This window comes from Colletotrichum higginsianum, chromosome 6 (genome assembly GCF_001672515.1).
Source record: "Colletotrichum higginsianum IMI 349063 chromosome 6, whole genome shotgun sequence".
Taxonomy (NCBI): Eukaryota; Fungi; Ascomycota; class Sordariomycetes; order Glomerellales; family Glomerellaceae; genus Colletotrichum; species Colletotrichum higginsianum.
The window spans coordinates 175,307-194,722 of record NC_030959.1 but is presented as its reverse complement, the minus strand read 5'-3'; the positions used below and the strand labels follow the sequence as shown (position 1 = coordinate 194,722).

The window sequence follows — 19,416 nt, the reverse complement described above, 5'->3', positions numbered from 1 at the left end:
GCTCCCTCCTACTCCCAACAACACCAAAGCCATCAGCATCTTCAGATCAGGTCAGCAAAGGGCAGTCTGGAGGCAAGGAAGGCAAGGAAGCTGAAGGATGGGCATCTGCGTCGTCTGCAGTAGTGTGGTCGACGCCAAGGAAGATGAAGGATCTGGCTGGGCAGTTGAAGCTATTCACAGAGCTAGAGAATGATGCCTTCACTCAACGCCTTCTATTCCGGAAGGTGAAAAAAGGCTTCAGCGAGCAGGCCTATGAGCTGGCTACTGCCCAGCATAAGCTGGAGCTCCTGCAGGCCCAAGTCACCAATACTGCAGCAAGGAAAAGAAGGACAGTCCAGATCGACCCAAACACCAAGTTCGCCAATATTGAGGACATCCAGAAGGCTCAGATTGAGGCTGGCGAAAAAGAGGATATCACAGATGAATCCAGCGACTCTGATACCCCTAGTGAAGCTGAAAGCTGTATTGTGGTGGCATCTAGGCCTAGTCAATAATTAATTGAAGATGGTGGTGATGTTGGGGATAGCTTCATTCTGGGTGTTCCAAATGAGGGGGTGTTCCAAAAGTGGGTATGTTGACTTACTTCGGCTTCCAGAATCCAAAGTCGGGAAAGTTCATCGGCCACAGCAGCAAGGCCGCCGTCGGGGCGTGGTCGCTGGAGCTGAACGAGTGGGAGCTGTGGACGCCGAGGCAGCACCCGGAGGGGGGCTACCAGCTGCTTTCGCCGCTGTGGTCGCACACTCTCATGGTGCTGTGCGTTGCGGAGGACAGGATCGGGTTGTGTCGACGGACTCATGGTACGACGTTGTGGGAGTTCGTTTCAATAGACTAAGGTCCCGCCTCCCTTGATCAGTCTTTGGGATATTCGATACTAGGAATGTCATAAGAAGATCTCCTGCATTGCTCACAAATGAAACCTCTTTCACGAAAAGCCAACGCGTACGGATGTGTAACTCGTTTTGTTTTGTTAACCAACAACCTGAATTATGCAGTCCTCCATCCTTCCGACTCCGACCCCGACCCGCATGTGGGGGAGTCTTCCTCTAGTTCACCGAGAAATCATGTACAAAGAAGAGAAAGAGTGTTATGGCCCGGAAGTTCTAGATGGAGCTGCCCGCCCTTCAAACACTGACGCAGACATAGGTCTTGGCCCGCATGTTTTGACAGGTGGCGCCCACGCCCGAATTCCACTTGACAAAGTTGGCGAGGGTGATGCCGTTGTAGCTGATGATCTGGCCGCAAGTGTTGCCCTCGGACACGTAGTGGAACTTCTTGCAGTTGTTCACCATTCCGGGCTGCGTGGGCTGGGGCGTGGCCACACCGTTGCCGGGGGCCGTGGTGGTGACGGGAGGCTTGGTCGTCGTCGTGGTAGGCGGCGTCGCGGCGCCCCCGATGACTATGGCATCAAAGAGCTCTCCATTCGATAGATGTCTTAAGTCTGATCGATGCGCATCTCAGCCCACCATATTTTGGTCTAGTAGGTTATCCTATACGGACACTTCTGTCATTGCTTTTTGAATTGGCTCCTTCATTATGGCCAAACTCCTTTTCCTTCTCCTTTCTTTTGTCTCGCTCTTGCAGCTGTCTCTTCAGCAAGCCCCCGAATGCAGCGCCACACAGCTGTGTCCTATTTGATGCTGTTCCAAGTACGGAGTCTGTGGTACCGGGCCTGATTATTGCGGGCAAGTGAGAGAGAGCCTTTTGTTTCTGGTAGAAGAGAGCTAGCAGTCGCTTTGTGAACGCAGTGACTGATGGAATTGGCGCTCTCTAGTGCGGATTGTGTCAGTACATGCGGCTTCAAGACAGACTGCAATACTGGATGGGATGATCCCAAATGGAGAAAGGCCGAAACATGCCCCCTCAACGTCTGCTGCAGCAAGTCTGGCTTCTGCGGTATCACAGAAGACTTTTGCGGTGACGAGATCTAGTTGGTGCAGGTGTTCCACGGCTACGACACGGACGCGTAGCCCGGCCAGGCCTGGCGCGTGGAGAACACGGCGTCGACGCGGGACGGGTTCGGGAGTCCCGACGAGGAGCTGTGGTATGTTGGGGCCGTGACGACGCTGCCGAGTGACCAGTTGCCGGCCGACCAGACCTTCTTCGAGAGGTTCCAGCGGTGGAGCGGGATGTTGTTTGATGATGGCTATCTCGCCACGCGGGGGTTGAACCTGACCCTGACGGTGAGTTTTCTGTTCCTGATTGCCTTTTCTTTTTGATGGTGAAAGCCTAACATCATCACTCCTAGGGTGGCGCCACGGTCAACATCGGTGGGAACCAGGATATCGATCCCAATAACGCGGGACTGCTCCTGCGCGGCGGCATGCGTCACCCGGCATGGGGAGTCGTCACGCAAACCGTCAATTTCCTGATTGACGGATCTCAATACGACTTCACCCCTCGAGACCCCTTTGCGTGACGGCCGAGAACCGTGGCAGCTGGCTTGAAATGAAATGGCAAAGGGGAAGACGAAAAGCTTCAAGAGACTCGGAACTTTGTTTTATACCCATGCACATTCACTGTAATACTTATTCTTATTCATACGATCTGTCGAGGTAAGCGGTCTGTCAAGGAGGAAAGCAGAACATTTCTCCCCCTTTCCCAGCAAGCAATGCAACAAGAGGCAAGAGGTAATTCGATTGTATTATATTTCACTATTCTGATGTCTGCAATCCGAGAGGGGCCGTGTTTTCGAAAACTCCAGCCCTGATTTCCTTCCACAAGGCTTTCCACGCAGGCGAATACCTCCCAAATCTCAACACCAAGGCTGGATAATATCAGGCACTGCTATCTACCGTCAGCCGAGGCTGAGCTTGTCCGCAAGACGTCCAAAACATCCGTGGAACTGCATCTCCGAGCCCATGCCAGCGGCGTAGTCATATCCGTTTGGCCCAAATCCCGCGCCGACGGGATAGCTCTCTGCACAAAATCCCGCATACGGAAACCCCAGACATTGCACAGCGTGACTGCAGTGGTAGAAAGACTCCGAATGACCCTCGATTTGACACCGACGGGGGCGCCGCTCTCAATGAGCCTTTTTGCGAGATTCGCCACCTCGGCCCTGATCTTCGAGTCTCGCGCCGCCGGCCAAGATCCCATGGCATGGAGGGCGGTCCATCCCTCGTCCGTCACAACACCAGCACCGGCACCGTTCTGGAGTAGAAAGTTGTTCGTCAAGCACATCTCATGCGCAGTCTTCAACGCTGTAGGTGATAGGGCGCACAGGAGAGGCGTCCATCCGTTGCTACTGGCCACGTTGGCGTCCAAACCGGAGTTCAACAAGAACTCCACCGTGGTTCTCTGCCCTCCTACCGCAGCGTAGTGTAATAACGACTCACCGTAAGAGTTCCGTAGTTGTATGGTCTCGGCTTTCGGGGCGCGGCAGTGCGAAAGACAGAGTCGCAGCTGCTCGTAAGTTCCTGTCTTCGCAGCGGCATGAAGCGGTGTCTCCCCGGCTTCGTCTGCGAGCTCAGGAAGCGCGCCATGAAGGAGAAGAAGCTCAAGAGCAGTAGTGGCGGGGAGCTGACGACTAAGTGGACTAAACAAGTAGTGAAGAGCGGTCTTTCCGTGAGAGTCTGGTCGATTGGGGTTTGCTCCCTTCTCCAGGAGGCCTTTGAGGCCGCCGATGCACTCATGTGAGAGTATTGTGGCGTGGATGAGAGGTTGGTGGGAACGTTGGTCCTCACTGTCTGGGTTTCCGCCTGCGTCGACGAGGCGACTGACCAGCTGCTGCTGACGTACAGCATCTGCGGTGGCTGGTGCTGGTTTTGTTTCGTGCTCGGGGAGAATTATCCTCTTACCGACCGCTCTTACCAGGGCATCTTGAATATCCTCGGGGCTGTAGCTGATGCCGGGATGAGTCAGAAGAACTGTCACTGCGTCATCACACCAGGCTGACGCCGCATCAAGTAGCGCTCTGCGCTTCTCGTCATCATTCCAACCGTCCCAGGCGCCGAGGAAGTAGGTAGTAAGACCTGCGTGATTGTTCCTAGCAGCAATTTGAAGGCAGTCGGGACCGGAACGGCCACTCTTTTTGGGAATGAACCGTCCACCTGGGCCGACGCGTTCCCAAAACAGACGAGCCGTTTCGAGTTTGCCATGCTGCGAAGCGGCCAAGAGTGGTGTGAAGCCGGGATCCTGCTTGTCTCGCGTATTGGGGTCCACGCCAGCGTCCAACATCATCTGGACAGCAGCATCGTCTCCCTGAAAGATGGACCAGTGTAGAGCCCAGCCAATATCGTTGTCTGGGTCGAGGTTGGGGTTCCAGGTTTCCAGGATATGTGCCAAGTATTGTCTGTCTCCTGTTTTATTTCCGTGCCCCAGGTATGGTTCCACAATTTCATAGTAGTTTTCTAGAGTAGACATCGTGATGGAAGACTTGATACAAGGAAGCCGGGAGAAACAAAAGTAGCTGGAGGGTTGCCCTTTAATACCTGAATTTGGGTTAGGTACCTAGGAAAAGAGAGTTGCAGTCCCATCCATCCCTGTTTGAACTTCCCTCTCGCCTAATTTGTCTTGGCACCTACTGTTAGTGGATAGGTGATCACTCCACAAACTCCTTAACAGCAGAAGTCTCCTCACCTTTCCTCGCCGGAGCCTGTCTACGATGGCCTCCGCCGGGCCCCGGACTAATATCGGCCGACCCTGCTGGCTCCAGACTACCTCCAGAACCTACCTCTATTGCAAGGGCTAAACAGAGCTTTCTTAGAATATCTAAGAAACAAGGGAATTAAGCTATTAGGCTATTAATATTTATATTATAGGTATCCTTTCTATCTTTTTTTTGCACAAGTTTTAGCTCTCTCCAGGCAAGCAACAGTGGTGTGTGACCAGCGAATCACATTCCCCCCAAGAAGTGCAAGTTTATACGTACCTTTGGTATGTTTAACGTCTAGCAATTGGGCTTGCACTAACACGCCAATAACAAGCGCAGCCCTCCATTATAGACGTGCTTGCACTGCCCACCCAGCTCGCCCAGCTCACCTTAGACATCACGCAAGAAGGTATAAAGCAGCCAGAGGAAGGTGAGCAACTGGGAGAGTCAAAGTCACTTGAACCATATAGTAATAAGCCACTACAAACTATCTAGCATACATCATCATTCCACTTACACAAGACAGACAGACATCAAGCAAGGAGGCTGGATATTTCTCGGAATATTGTAATAAGCAGCCTGAGTCAGGTCTCGGACCTCTACCTGTATTATTTGTCACGTGCTTGTAGTAACGTTGACGATGGGCGTGTCAGTCTTTGCATTTGCGTGACAAGGTTATGCCAGATTCCCACTCTCCCCCCCAGCCCTCCAAGCCCCTCTCGGGTCCGAGACTCCAAAATTGCCTTCCGTGACTCCCTAGCCTTCCGCCCAGCGCGGCAGTTGCTGACGGGTATCTCAATTTCCTGTGACGCCTGTTTTCCCGCCCGGTGGCTCATCACGCATTTGTAAAGCTGCTGGCTGTTGTAACAGTGATGCTCCTGTAGCGAGACGCCCCATTTAAACCCTCGCTAGCATCCCACCAAGAAATGTCAAGCAAAGAAAAGGAATCCCAAGTACACAGGGAAAAGAGAAGAAAAAAAGGAAGGGAAAAAAAGAAAGAAAACAAATGACCCCACCCAGAAGAAAAGAAGGAGAAGAAAAAGGGAACATAGCTTAGAGAGTAATGGGCATGGCGTGGACCATACGCTCCAGCTGAGCCTCGTATGCGCCGAGGCCAACGATCTCTATGGGCCACATCACAAGCTCCTCCCACGGCGTCCCGGTCAGCTGCTCCGATATCACAGACAAGAGGGCCCTGGTCCAGCCGGTGAGGAACCAGCAGAAGGGCTCGGCCAGGTGGATGATGACGCAGTAGTGCGCCAGCACCACCAGCGCCGCGGGCTGCCGCAGCCGCAACATGTCCATGTAATCCGTCGACAGGAGGACGGGCCACATGAAGACGGCACGGAACTCGGCGGGCGCCGACATGATGTTGATGGTCGAGACCTTGGCGACGGACTCGCTCAGGGCGATGATGGAGCTTGTGATTGTGTATTTCCCCTCGCGCCCGCCGGTCCCGGCCGTCGCCCCGAGCATGTCACTGAGCCGGGCGCTCAGCCGGGGGAGCCGGTCGAACAGGGGCTGGAGGGAGGGCTCGACGTTCGTGGGCGTCGTGTCGCCGGGGCTGCGGACGAAGATCTCGCGCAGCGGGCCCTTGCGGATGTCGTCGTCGGACGAGCGGAGGATGGCGCTCATGCCGTCCGACAGGGTGAAGATGTCGAGCATGCTCTCGACGGGCGAGAAGGTCGGGTTGTACTTCTCGTAGCTCGGGTACGTCGCGAAGGCGCTCAGCGTCAGGAAGATGGACGAGGCGAAGAGGGCGTGGCAGTTGATGGGCGAGATGGTGCCCAGCAGCGTGCCTCGCATGCCGTTGATGGCGTCGTTCTGGTGCTGGGCGGCCTGCATGAGGTAAGCGTGCCGGCAGTCGGGCTGGAGGTAGGCCAGGTGGTAGGCCGAGAAGGCGAGTAGCTGGTGGAGGAGGAAGGGGTAGGAGAGGGCTTCACGGGGCACGTCGTATTGCAGAGCCTTCTGGGCCTCGGAGGAATGGGAGAAGGTCCGGTACGACACGGAGGTGTAGTGGTGCATGAGCTCGAGGTCCGAGATCCAGCCGCTGGCCGTCTCCGTCTTGTTCAGATCTGTCAGGAACCTTGAGAAGTAAGGGAAAGGATCCGGCTGTGACGAGGGAGGAGAATGACTTCCTCCTCCTCCTCCTCCTCCTAGTCCTAGTCCTCCTCCCCCTCCAGGGCTGGACGCGCTGTGGTATCCGCCGCTGAGAGATCCAGCGGCTGATTGTGGCGAGAGAGATATGGAGGAGTGCGCGCTTGGCCGCCGCTTCAGAGCCGACGTTGACGCCTATCATATCCCGCGTCTCGTCAGTATTTCGAAGGCGGGAGAGGCTGAAAGCAAAGAAAGAAAGAAAAAACCCAATAATAATAGCAGACAAAAGCAGGAAAGGAGGAAAGACTTACCCGCGAGCTCGATCGCCTTGGGCGGTGGCCAAGACTCCCCAGCGGCTGTGGAGGAGACAGCTGTGACGAGCCGCCTGTTGACGCTCCTCCGAGTTCCAGACTGCATGGAAGTCCATGGCGCACACAGGCGCTGCAAGGCCTGTTTTCATCACACTGCGAGGGGGATGTTACGATCAGTCTCGGCGGTATGCAAGAGGGAGGGGGGAGGGATTCCATCAGGGGGTTCAGGCCGTGTGACATCAGCGGCATCATCGTCATCATCGTCGTGATGGATCTTTGGGCTGTACATACCTTGACTCTTCTCTCTTTGCAACGCAGACACCCGTTGCGGGACTTTCTATACCCCAAGCGCTTCATTGTCGAATCGTGATCTTTCTGCCAAATCTTGATGGCCCCTTCAGTGGTGACGTGACGTTGAGAGGAGAATAGGATGGGCAAACCCGAGAACGAGGACGATACCGAGACTTTGGAGAAGAAAATAAAATCCAAGGTCGGGTAAATGGGACAAGCTGGTGGGGGGTCGTTGGGAATCTTTAGCGGATCGGACGTGTATCCCTTTTCTGTTTATACCACCATGACAGGGCAGATCTATTTGTCCCGAGATCTGCGTTCAGGTTGTGGGAGGTTATTCTTATGTTGAGCCTTGCCAAACGTTATTATCGCTTCCACATCCGGCCGAGGGAAGAGCCTGGAACGGAGGTGGACTATAGGTGAGTCCGTCCAGGCTTCGTCCGATCTTGGGAGGGGTTCGAACTGAGACGAAGGAGGGAGTGAGGGAGGAGGAATATTCAGTCAATCGGGCACAAATAGCGCGGTGAACTGCAGCATCCGTTCTGACGTGCAACAGGACACCATTATCTCTTGTGTGTACAGGTAAATAAGGATATGATGGTCCATCCGTACGAACGCCAAGACCCAAGACCGCCACAGACACACGCACGCACTTTAATCATTCAACTAAACACCAGCAAGGCAATCCCTTCCCTGCTGGACGGTGTTACGAGTCTGGACTGGGTGGAAGGGCGACAAGGTATCCATAAATGGCTTATGAGAGACCTCGGAATGAGTGAAGGGGAGAAAAAAGGAGCCTGAGGAAGTGAAGCTAACTAGGTTCCTTGGTATTTCTCTGCGTCCAACTGGTGACGGTGTCATGGACGTGGAACTGAGTCGCGCCAAGACGACTCCCGCCCTCCGTCGTCACAAGGGTGGAGAGAGGGTCCAACTGGCAAACCTTGGCTGCCCGCTGATGGTGCATACTCGATTAACTACAATAGGGTATCCGTAAAGGAGCAGATAGCCCGCGGGAAGAGCGGCGGCAATGGCTAAGCCTTGTGTACGTGCGTCAGTGTGGAGGGGAAGGGGGGGGGGAGAGGATAGGGTGCACACCCTCCCTACCTTTCCGGTCATCAACTATGGATACACAGCAGGCCCAATCGCGTCCAATGTTGGCTTCAAGAGGCCAGAGGTGCATTGACAGCCTTACATGGGCCCGGCTGATTATAGAACCAGTGAAACGTTGGGCTAGTTGGGACATGCTGTGCGGCCGATGTGTGAGGGTTCAGGTAGATGGGATGAGGAACAATGGACTCGGAGGAATTAGTAATAGTGACACTGGACCACAGGGCAGTCACTCACACTGCACTGCTCTAGACATACTTACGAATGGCGGCAACCCGCCAAGACATCCATCTCGTCAGAGGTCGTGTGTCTGGCGGAAACCCTCTTGTTCACTGCCCTCTCGACGATGCCAAAGTCAAGCAGAACAATGCATCGTCAGTTGCCCCTTGTCCTCTTCCCCTCTCTTCCACTCACCATCGTTTGCCAAGACCACAGGCCCAAGGCTCAACCGGGCATGGTAGCCTCTAAGCCTCGGTCTTGCGTCGCCGGATCGCCATTTGTAATTTCAAACTTTCTGTCCTCCGCCCACAATTCTGTTGCTCCGTTAGAGTTTCTTTGGGGGTGGTTGCGCCCGTGAAGTATCGAACGGTGGGGGGAAGACGAGACGAGACTAGCACAGCGGTCCACGGTGACAAATGAAGTGTGTAAACCGGCAGGGGAGCCATCGAGCTGCGGCAGCTGCGGCAGCATCTTGGCAGATGCATGTATGTATCCGGACTCGATGCTGCCGGTTCCCCAATTCCGCGCCCGTGGGATCCGTGGGCATCTCACGAGTGAGATCGCCCGGAGATGAAGAACAATAGAGGAAGAAGGGAAAGGTGAGAGAGGCAGAAAAAGAGAGCGAGGGAAAGGATTGAGTCAGCAATGATCGTTGGCCAATGACGGCCAAGTCCGAAAACGAGGCGTCTTCAGAATCTGCTTCGTCAACTGGATTCCATCGTCCGTACTGGGTTTGTTCTAGCCCCATTGGCCAATCAGTAACGGCAGTAATCTGATAGCTCTAGTTAGTGGTGACACAGTGTTTGCCATTGTGGTCTTAACACCCACTAACTACCAGCGCCGACTCGGCATCTGCGTTCAAGTAAACAGCCGTCAACTGTTAGTCAGTTGACACTCAAAGTATATTCATATCTTACACGACTAGCCGGAAGTTTTGGAAAGACGGAACGAGTAATGGCTTATAGAAGCGGTGGTGGCTTTGCCGAATTTGGCACCACTGCTGCTCTCAGAATCCCGTAGTCATAGTCCGACGCTAACGACATTCATTTCCAGTTGATTGTTAAAAATTCCCGTTTGGGACACTCGTATATCGGACGGCCACCGAGGGGGGGGGGGGGGGGGAAACCCCCCGAAAAAAACCGGGGATTGAATTGTCTCTTTACGATGCCACTGTTAATTAAGGTTGGTGTTCTTAGGCAACATAGGCAGTAAACTATGCAAGGGGTTCGAGTAGTGCAACTGTGACATCGTCAAGCATCACCGTTCCTTCTCATACATGTGATCGAATGATTGGATGTTTCTTCATCATCCTCTGCCAATCTCGTGGTCTACAGCGGTAGCATCCCGAGTAAAATCGATATCGACAGGGGTGGCTCAGATTCATTTGTCAAAGTAAAGAAAGCAAAGGCGGAGTTTCCATTTCCACCGTTGCCACACTTGCTGTGGCTACCCTCTTCTCGGCTTCATCATAGGTGGTTACATCTCTGTTGCAGCAATGTACGAGGCGTGGACCCACCGTTCTGAGCGTGCTTGACAGAGGCTGATCTGTCATGTCGGTCACCAGGTACGCCATAGAAGTAGACAGAGAGCTCTTGGGTAGACAAGAGTTCATAGGCGTATCTATCCATCCTTGACGTGCTCGTTGTCCTTGTTGCCTTGGCGATTTCGAAACGTTCTCACGTCTTTCGAACATTCAGCACTACCATATATCCAAGCGTTCCAGATTCAAGGTCGTTGGGGAGGGGGGACTTACAGATTGTCTTTGAACGCAGCATAGGTCATGGAATGTGCGATGATGCTTTCTGAACGGTTGTAGCAAGTCACTAACTCCGATGGGGTCAAAACGCCGTGTCAGCCGACCAACTTGGCATCCTAGTTTTGTCACGGCTCGACAGGGAGCCTTGCTATTGTGCCAAAAATCTGTGCTGGGTGGCTTGGATAAACTCAGGCAGAGGCAACGGAATAAGGATGCAACAAATGTACCAAAACCAACAGATATGACGACGAGCTTGCAAGACCATTGGTCATCGTCTCATTCCTTGTTCCCGACAGTTCACCTATACCTTGACATATCGAAGCATGGGCAGGAGATCCCCGATGCATCTGTGGCAAGCTGCAATGCCCCGCATGTTTCTTGGACGTCATCCAAACATGAGATGAGGTTCTAGATCACTACAGATCACCCCAAGGCGCCTGGTGTGCATTACTATAGTAGGAACATGAGATTGTGAACTCTGTCTGGCTGGTGCGTCTTAGCCATGTGCCCAAATATCCCCCCCCTCCCCTGCCCGGCTTGGCATGCCGCATACATGTACTCGATTTGGCAAGCTGTGCCCGGAGGCTAAGGACGTCTAGACTGCCCACAGGTGACTGCAAGTGTTTCTCTTGGCGTGCCAAGTACCAAAACGGTCAAAGGTAATGAGGGTGTTGCCTCATGAAGCTCCTTTCTTGTGAGCCCATAGCTTCCGAGCTCCCAACCTCCCAACGTCTGGATGCTTGGAGGTCCAATGGATCCGACGAAAAGTTGAACGGATTAAAGTTGTCGGTCTTCGGTTGCCGAGTTGATCACTCCATTGTTATCTTCAAGCTCTTGGGGTTGGCGTTTCCGACATCACGGATGGTCAGGGATGGACCCAAAAGCTTCCTCAGAGCGGTGGTGTATCAGTTGTCCTTTCCAGACGCTCAAGTGGTAGAAGTACAGGCGTGCCTGCAAGAATGCTTCCATGTTCAGCTGTCCCGCGTCCAACTTGTCAAACAAGAGATGTCTGGTTAAAAATAGCGGGCATTGCTGCGACTGAGGGCATCCGGAACGGCCCGTTAGGCCTCTTGGATGTGAAACAGCCCAGCGGGGTGGACCCCAGAGTGACACTTTACGCCTGAACAGCCAAGAACCCCAATAACCTAATTCCTTTGAGAGCTTCTGATAGCTCCGAAGCTCGAGCTACCACTAGCTCATAGGGCCAAGGCACTCGCGAATGGAGATGAACCATGCCGGCGGGATGAGGCGAAAGAGGGAGGGACGCTTTCGTGTGCCGAATGACCGCCCCCCCCAGGGGACTTTGAATTCCGCTCCGTCGGAACCAAACTGCGACGATTTTCAAACCCTACAGCTCTTCTCTTTTTGCCTTGGACCCGGGATTCGGTCACCAAAACGTGGCGCAAGACTGACAGCTCTGGGCAAGGGGTCCTTGCCATGACCGATTCCGCCTTGAGGCTTGACGGGGGGACACGACCCCTCCTCCAACCAAAAGTGACGCCGCTCCCAGTGTCGCCAAGACCCCTATTCCATCTAAATTTATACTTAATGTATGATTTCCCCGCAGGTGAGGCGTTGCACTTCCGTCACATGGACAACCACCGCCGACTCTCACATCATCATGTCTTGGCATTTCCCCCATCTTGTTTTGGCCTTTTGGCGCCGACCACCCCCGGACGACTTCTGAGTTGCTGGTGCTCACTGCTTTTTTCTTGGCACTCCGACAGCATGCTGAGTTTCCTTGGGATAACGCGGCGCGCCGGCTCGGCCAAAGATCCGGTGGTGTCCGCCCCTCCGCATCTCGACCATGGTCGAGAGTTGTTGCCAAGACATTATCGACTTGGCCACCCATTGTGGTTTCACCGGCCTACGTAAACCCGGCAACCCAATCGAAACAATCCATGTTGAGTTCAGGGCTGGTCCGGATCAGCAGCAGCTCTGTCGAGAACTGCCTTGGCATCAACAAAGCAGGAAAGCGTCGACGCAAGGCAGAACGATGACGGCAGGGAAACGCCGGGCTAGCTGCTGGTCCCCGGGGCATGCCGAGGAGAGCTACAGGTCAACACGTGAAGAAGGATTCACCGACAGCGTGCCCCAACCTCCTGTGATTAATGATCTGAGAAACAACATCTGCGCTGCGTCGTGTGTTAGCGACCTTGGCGCGGGCAAGGGCGTGTTGCCAATCGTATATATATGAAGGTCTGGGTGATCTCAGGCCAGATACGTCGTGACAGACTCTTGGTCTAGGGAGCGCAAGGATGCCTCCTGTTCCTGGGGACCTTCTGTCGGTATGGTGGTTTCACGGCGACGATTTCTCGGTCAATTCGAGCTTCAAATTCGATCAGCCGGCCTATCGGACAACGCTGATCTCACCAGTAAGAGGAATCGGGAACCCGGGAACCGTAGCGGAATCCTACTCGCCTCAGCCTCAAATGGAAAAAGGGTTAGAAATAGCATCGCTTTCGGCAGCCCTGCTAACACAATGTAGGACCTGTAAATTCACCAAGCTCACTAATGATGGAACTAGGACTTGTGCTGGTTCGAAAGATGAAAGCACCTTGGGAGTTGCCATTGCTGCGATATAAGGGTCGCTTGCTGTTTACCTCGGTGGATGCTAAAATAAATGAAAATCGTTCCTGTATCCGAGAACAAAAGAAACATAAGAGTTCATCAGTTGAAAAAGATTTGATTTACTCCGTTTAGCAAGAATCATGAATTTGGCCGTGTGTCGAGCTCTTTGTACCGTCTCTGCCAAGAGCAGGGAGAGGAATGTGTTGTAGTTGTTAAACAACAGGTTGGACGACTAAGAAGGAGTGAAGAGCACTCAATGTCAGACAGTGAGGCTCATGTTGTGGTCTATAAGAGATAAGAAAGAATTGGTATGATTATCACTGACTCTGCGAGATACAATCCTGAATGCATGAAAATGCGAGAGATTTCCAAGGACACCAGCCTTCAAACACCCCTCGGCATGGCCGTCACGCAGCACAGTAGTCTTATAAACACTTACCAGGCGTGTTCCGTATCGTTGTGTTGCCGAAGATTCGCTGGCCTGCCTCTTATCACAGTTTAGTTTGCGACTGCTGGTCCCTGGCGCGCTTCTCCTTCATCTCCATCAACTCCTTGGTCTCGGCAAAGATGCGTCGCACCCGCCTCTCCGTGTAGGCCTTGCTGTCGTGGTCGCGGATGCCCAGGCCGATCGGCCCTCCCAGCTCAAGGTCCCGCGACCGGTCCGTCCGCACCAGCCAGTTCCGCGACTTGATGACGTAGAACTCGGCCACGCGGCACTGGCGGGCGGAGCGGTCGGTGGTGAAGGCGGGCCGCGCCATCCGGGACCTCCAGTCGTCGGGAACGTAGCGCTCCAGGTCGCCCAGGTAGTCGTCGAAGGTCCTGGGGATGTAGGACTGGGAGGACGTGTGAACGACGCCGCGGGTCTGCCGGCGGACGTGTTGGAGGATGATGTTGGAGACTAGGTCGACGGGGATCTCGTCGACGATGTTCTTTCCCGAGAGGAAACCCTCCGGGGCGTGGAAGAGCGCGGAGCCGCCGGTGGGGTACATCATTCGGGAGTAGAAGGTGTTGAGGGGGCAAGAGGCGTTTGGGAGGTACAGCTCGAAGGGCTCTTTGATGGCGGGCGCAATGCCGGTCGGGCGGACTATGAGCAGCGGGAGTCTCCCGGACAGCCTCTGGTCCATCAGGCACTCCATGAGCCGTTTGGACTTGGCGTACGGCCAAGCAAACCCGGCCGAGCTGCTGGTTGTCCCCGAGAGGATGTCGTTCAAGACCTGGTTCGCATCGCCGATGGGATATATCCGTTCCTCCATGGGGCCGTCGGGGAGATCGCTCAAGGCGTAGGCGCTCGAGACCTGTACGTAGCTGATGAGCTTGGGGAACCGCTTTGCTAGCTCGCCAAGCTCGAGGGCCGAAAGGCAGTTCTCCTGGACGAGCTGGCGCAGCGGGAGCTTCAAGCTGATGTTGGCGGCGGCGTTGACCACGATGGTGACGTCGGACTCCATGGCCCGCACGTCTTGGTCCGCTAGCCCGTACCTCGGGGCGGTCATGTCTCCATTCACGAAGTGGATGCTGCCTGTCTGGAGGATCTCGTTGATGTGATTCGGCATAGTCGTGGCCCATGTCTCGATGGCCTTTTCGGGTGTCTTCCGAATCACCACGTAGACCTTGGGCACTCGAAGGACGACGGCGAGCTTGTACAAGAGGCATCCTCCGAGCCCTCCTGTCGCTCCTGTAAGCAGCACGACTTGGTCTTGGAAGAAGTCCATAGCCATTTGAGATCCGGGTTGTTGCGGTCGGAATCCAGGAGTATGCTAGGAAGCCCCGCGATTACTTTCCGTGCTTGGTCTGGCATAACCAGACTACTCGAGCGGGATGCGGGAAAGATCCCAACTATGTACCCGGGAGGCGTTGGACAAGCTCGGCATTCCTGCACCATTGGATCATTCGGGCCTGACCAGCACAAATGGTTCTGATTCAGAGGCTTGCCAAGAAGCATCTTGTAAGCCACAACAGTGGCACCCTATCAGAGCTTACAAACTGGAGCTGTCTTTGGCGGATGTCTTACCCATCTCCTCGTAGACCGCAGTCCCTCTCTGTAGCTGAAAAAACATGCAAGTCAAGGGCAGTTCACTGGCCAGAACTACGCTCTTGAACGCCACCCTCGTTTCTCATACAAGACCGTCCTCATTGGACCATAGCTCTGTACAGAGTCGTCTCTGAGGCACAGGACGCAGAGCAGTGAGTCAGCAACAAACCTATTAGAAAGGAAAGCCCAGGAGGTTGAGGAGTACGACCCCCCCGACCCCCCCACGTGGCTTTCCTTTCTTGAGGAGTAAGGTCGCACCTGCGGCGCATCTCGGCGAATGAAGTGATCCGGCTGGCCCGAAATTCGAAAGCGGAGGCAATCAACGGATTGTATCTGTACAATGATCAGCCTTGGGGCGGGGTGAGACCTCGAAAGGGGTGTACCAAGAAGGCCAAGCGGAAACAAAACGTCGGCCCTCCTACGCGCCGTACGCCGTTGGGGGGGGGAGAGGGTCTTGCGGTGGCTATCTTGCTGCAAGCTGGACGATACATGTTTCGGAATGGGTTGTTATTGGCGGGAAATACTGCAGTTGTGTGGTGTCTATGGGCGGCGCGGTGGGACTATGGTCGACTCGGGACGGGACGGCCCTCCACGAACGACGCAAGTAGCTGTCTTGGGCCATTGATTGTCCAGATTCAGTCAGTCGCATCTCTCACGGCCATGGTCGCGTTTTCATTCGGGCAGCTCAGAAGTCTCTCCCGCCCCTGAACTACCGCCACTATCTCTGATGAAGCTGGTGGCGATAAGACGGGACAGGTTTCCTCCACTTTGGTTCAGTTACTGAACATGTGATCAGATCTAGTGAGTTTATATGGAAGTTCCCCAGAGTCACATTGAATCATGCTCTCCCACGGTCAACTCGTTTACACATTAACCATTCCCTGCCCCTAAGGTACTACGACTACTAGTTCCCTGGTATCTACGCTTCGAAAAAATCTCAAAACAAAAACATCATCATTCGCTCTCTAGCAGACACCGGTAGGGATGGTGAAGCCGTTGCGGCGGTTGGTGGAGCTGTAGACGGCATCGGAGCCGAGGCCGCGCTTGGCGAAGGCGGTCCAGAGCTCGCACTGGTTGTCGCCGCCGGTGAGGGCGGTGTCGGCGTCGAGGATGGCGTCGCGGGCCTGGATGAAGTTGGGAGAGCAGGGTTGCCTGGGGGGAAAGAAGAAGGAGGATACTGTTAGTCTAGGGAATCATGACATGATCGGATTCATCAAACGTTGACCCAAAAACAAAAGAAAGGGTTGCAAACTTACAGAGCCATGCCGTCGACGACGAGCTTGAGGGTCAGGTACTTGCCGTCGGTGGGGACGCCGTTGCTGTCGAGGTCGGGGCGGGGCCCGTCATTCTTGCCGTGCTTGTCGATGAGGTTCCAGAGGACCTCGTAGAGGATGGTGGCCCAGGTCTCGCCGATGCGGTGGACGGAGGAGATGCCGTTGATGGTGGAGTAGGTGTTGGGGGTGGTGGTGAGGGAGGTGGAGTACAGGACGGTCCGGATGCCGGCCGGGTTGTTGTAGACCCAGGCGCCCATGGCGTAGTTGGTGGCGCGGGTGTCGGTGGGCTTGAGGCGGATGGCGGTGGCGAAGAAGTCGCCCCAGCCCTCGCCCATGCCGCCGGACTCGAGGGCGCTGAGGCAGTTGGAGTTGGCCGGGCCGCCGGTCAGGCGGGTGGACAGGCCGTGGGTGTACTCGTGGATGACGACGCCGGCCTCGAAGCTGCAGTCGCGGCGCGGCGTCGACTGGGTCCAGAGGTACATGCGCATGCGGCCGTTGGTGCCGTCCGGGGGCGTCAGGAAGTTGGCGTTGTTGGTGCCGGAGCCGTCCTGGGCGAAGAGGACGACAAAGTCGTTGCCGGCGCCGCCCTTGCCGTTGTTGTTGATCTGGAAGTTGCCGGCCGCCTCGGTGAAGCCGAGGGTGTAGAGCAGGTCGTGGTAGTGGTTGGCCGTGTAGTAGAGCTGGGCGATGGAGGCGTCGATGTAGGACGACGGCGTGCTCAGGCTCGTCGTGTACGCGTAGTCAAAGTTGCGCGCCGCGCTGCTGGGGCGGTAGTTGTTGAGGTACGCCGTGCCGCCGCTGGGGTTCGACTGCGCGATGCCGTTGTTGCCGCGCGTCGTCGTGTAGTTGCCGGCGCCGTCGCTGTGCCACGTGAGGGGCGAGGCCGAGATGTCCCAGGGGTCGGTGACCAGGACGCGGTCGCCCTCGGTCGGGTCGTTGACGCCCCAGGGGTAGACGCGGTAGTCGGCCAGGTCCGAGACGTAGTCGACGACGCCGTGGACGCTGGCGCCCGTCTCGGCGTCGACGTACGTCAGCAGCCAGTTCTCACTGATGTCCGTCTCGATGCGCCACGAGAGAGAGAGCGAACCGTCGGCTTTGACGAAGTAGACGAGCCTGGCCTCGGGGTCGGACACGGCGCCCGACGTGCCCTTGATGGCGTAGACCTCGGTGCCCTCCTTGGCCTCGGCCGAGGCAGAGCCGGCCTCGACGGGGAGCTGGAGGACGTCCTTGGCGCCGTTGAGGGCGGAAACCGGGTCCTTGAAGTCCCGCTTCCTCAGGGGACTGGCCTCGGGGATGTCTCCCTTGAAGAAGTTGTTGCCGTACGAAAAGACTTTTCCGTCCTTGCCGATCTGCAACTCTTGTTAGCCGGGTTATGCCTATAGGGCAGCCTAGTCTAGCCTAGCCTAGGATGCTTGGGAGGAAGGGGGGGTGGGGGGGGGGGGTGTCCAGGCAGGCTATTCGTTGTGTTATGGAAACTCACGTTGACGTTGAAGTCGGCGTTGTCAATGTCAAGCCCGTGGGCAGTCTGCTTGAAGTTGACGTGGCCGATGCCGTTGGTGCCGACGTAGTGGTCGCCAACCACACGGAACTCGGCGTTGGGGGCGAGCTTCTTGACCAGCTCGGTGGCCGTGTCGACGTAGCTCTCACGCTTCAGAAGCGCGATGGGCGGGCTCGCCTCCGTCTCGGTAGCGTTGGTGTAAGATCCGAGCTGGGGCAGACGAAAGGCCTCGATGTCGATGCCCCGGCGGCCAATGTTGTGGCTGGTGGCCGGGTGGGCAAAGACTTGCGAGGTCGGGCCCAGGAGACCCAGAAGGGCCAGGCTCTTCATGCTGCGGTACATGGTGGCAACGGAGGAGGAAGACGACGAGGAGGAGGATGGAAGAAGAGAACGAGGGACAGGGGACTTGGGAGCGCCTGTTGAGCTCTCAAGAAACAGCAAGACGAGAAGAAGAACATCGTGTTTAAGTATGCGATGGTGTTGGGGATCTGGTTGCTTTCCGAGACAGGATAGGGGGTTCCAGCCAGAGTAAAGGAGCTTCCTCTTTGGATCTGCCTGTCATTCGAGTTGTCATGGTCAAGCAGCATTCTCAGGGGCCCTACGCCCAAGGGAGCATCACAGTCCCTAGTCTTGGTTCGACTGGACACTATCGCGGAAACGCTGAACGGCCGGCCGGTGCTCCATCAGGGAGGTCGTTGGCGATAATGGGTTCACGACGCATGGCGAGCTTGACTGGACATGCTTGCGTGATCTGCCCGGGCCGCAAGCCAGTGCAATTTACGCTTGGTTATCGGATCGAATCGACTCCCGAGAGAAGAGGGAAGGTCGTTTTCTCGCATCCTGCACACCCGCCCGTCGGGGGGTTGCATTCGTGCCTCGTCCGCGTCTTTGGCGGCTTGGCGACGACTTGGTGGGCAGTCATTTCAAAATTGGCAGCATTGGGGGGGAGGGGGGGGGGACTCCCAGAAATCGCAAGGGGTTCGGCACTCGACAAGAGGGTCCTCGGGGGCCGGATATCAGTACTCGTGATCGTTGGACAAAGGAACAATAACACTGGACGAGCCGCAGATCAGGAAGAGTGTAGAAGTAAGCTTATTTAGACTCTCGCAGAAGAAAAGCGGACTGGCGGTTCCATACGCAGATCAAGCTTAACCAAGAGGCAAACTTAACACATAGGCACGACTGATTCACGTCTCGAGAAAACAAACAACCGATGAACCCTCGAACCTTGTCGTGTGCCTCGAGCTAGCGCGGTTGACAATAACAGAGAGCTAGAGAGCCATCACGTAATAAGCTCCGCGAATGGTCTTGAACAACGGTCCCCCCCCCCCCCCCCCCCGCAGGTGGCAGTCGATGCCGTAAACTGCAACTCGTCCCGCCAGCCAAGCTTTCTCCGGGATCTTTGCCGGAACATCGAGTCAGCGTCTTCCAGGGGAGGGGGAATTGAGAAGAGAACGGGATTAGATAACACCGAAGAGGTGGAAGAGGACGAGGTGGAAGAGGGGCTATCTCAGTCAGGTGAGGGAATAACCGACCCCACGAGGAGGGGCAGTAGGACTACAACATCGAACGATTGCCGCGTCATGATATGATAGCATCTCGACTGCCAACTCTAGACAAATTCGGGTGTCGCAACGAAGAGATCCGAGCAGAGAGAGAAAGGGCAGCTCGA

General features: G+C 55.5%; 5 protein-coding genes across 5 annotated transcripts; 1 reads left to right on the top strand and 4 right to left on the bottom strand.

The window, feature by feature from the left end:
- Positions 1-1,121: 1,121 nt before the first annotated feature.
- CH63R_08465 (Ankyrin repeat protein) lies at positions 1,122-4,362 on the bottom strand (the record flags this gene model as incomplete). The annotated part of the gene is made up of 5 exons (XM_018303439.1): positions 1,122-1,438; positions 1,494-1,767; positions 1,809-2,174; positions 2,240-2,490; positions 2,793-4,362. The coding sequence occupies 5 exons, from the start codon at positions 4,360-4,362 to the stop codon at positions 1,122-1,124; spliced, it is 2,778 nt and encodes a 925-aa protein (XP_018155462.1).
- A 1,282-nt stretch (positions 4,363-5,644) lies between these two features.
- On the bottom strand, positions 5,645-7,148 carry CH63R_08464 (Fungal Zn binuclear cluster domain-containing protein; the record flags this gene model as incomplete). The annotated part of the gene is made up of 2 exons (XM_018303438.1): positions 5,645-6,677; positions 7,000-7,148. 2 exons carry the CDS (start codon positions 7,146-7,148, stop codon positions 5,645-5,647), a joined length of 1,182 nt encoding a protein of 393 aa, XP_018155461.1.
- Positions 7,149-12,662: 5,514 nt separating this feature from the next.
- Positions 12,663-13,075, top strand: CH63R_08463 (uncharacterized protein; the record flags this gene model as incomplete). The annotated part of the gene is made up of 2 exons (XM_018303437.1): positions 12,663-12,747; positions 12,861-13,075. The coding sequence occupies 2 exons, from the start codon at positions 12,663-12,665 to the stop codon at positions 13,073-13,075; spliced, it is 300 nt and encodes a 99-aa protein (XP_018155460.1).
- A 359-nt stretch (positions 13,076-13,434) lies between these two features.
- CH63R_08462 (Male sterility protein) lies at positions 13,435-14,658 on the bottom strand (the record flags this gene model as incomplete). Its single annotated transcript, XM_018303436.1, has 1 exon — positions 13,435-14,658. One exon carries the CDS (start codon positions 14,656-14,658, stop codon positions 13,435-13,437), a length of 1,224 nt encoding a protein of 407 aa, XP_018155459.1.
- Positions 14,659-15,937: 1,279 nt separating this feature from the next.
- On the bottom strand, positions 15,938-18,086 carry CH63R_08461 (Fungalysin metallopeptidase; the record flags this gene model as incomplete). The annotated part of the gene is made up of 3 exons (XM_018303435.1): positions 15,938-16,124; positions 16,229-17,595; positions 17,727-18,086. The coding sequence occupies 3 exons, from the start codon at positions 18,084-18,086 to the stop codon at positions 15,938-15,940; spliced, it is 1,914 nt and encodes a 637-aa protein (XP_018155458.1).
- Positions 18,087-19,416: the final 1,330 nt, after the last annotated feature.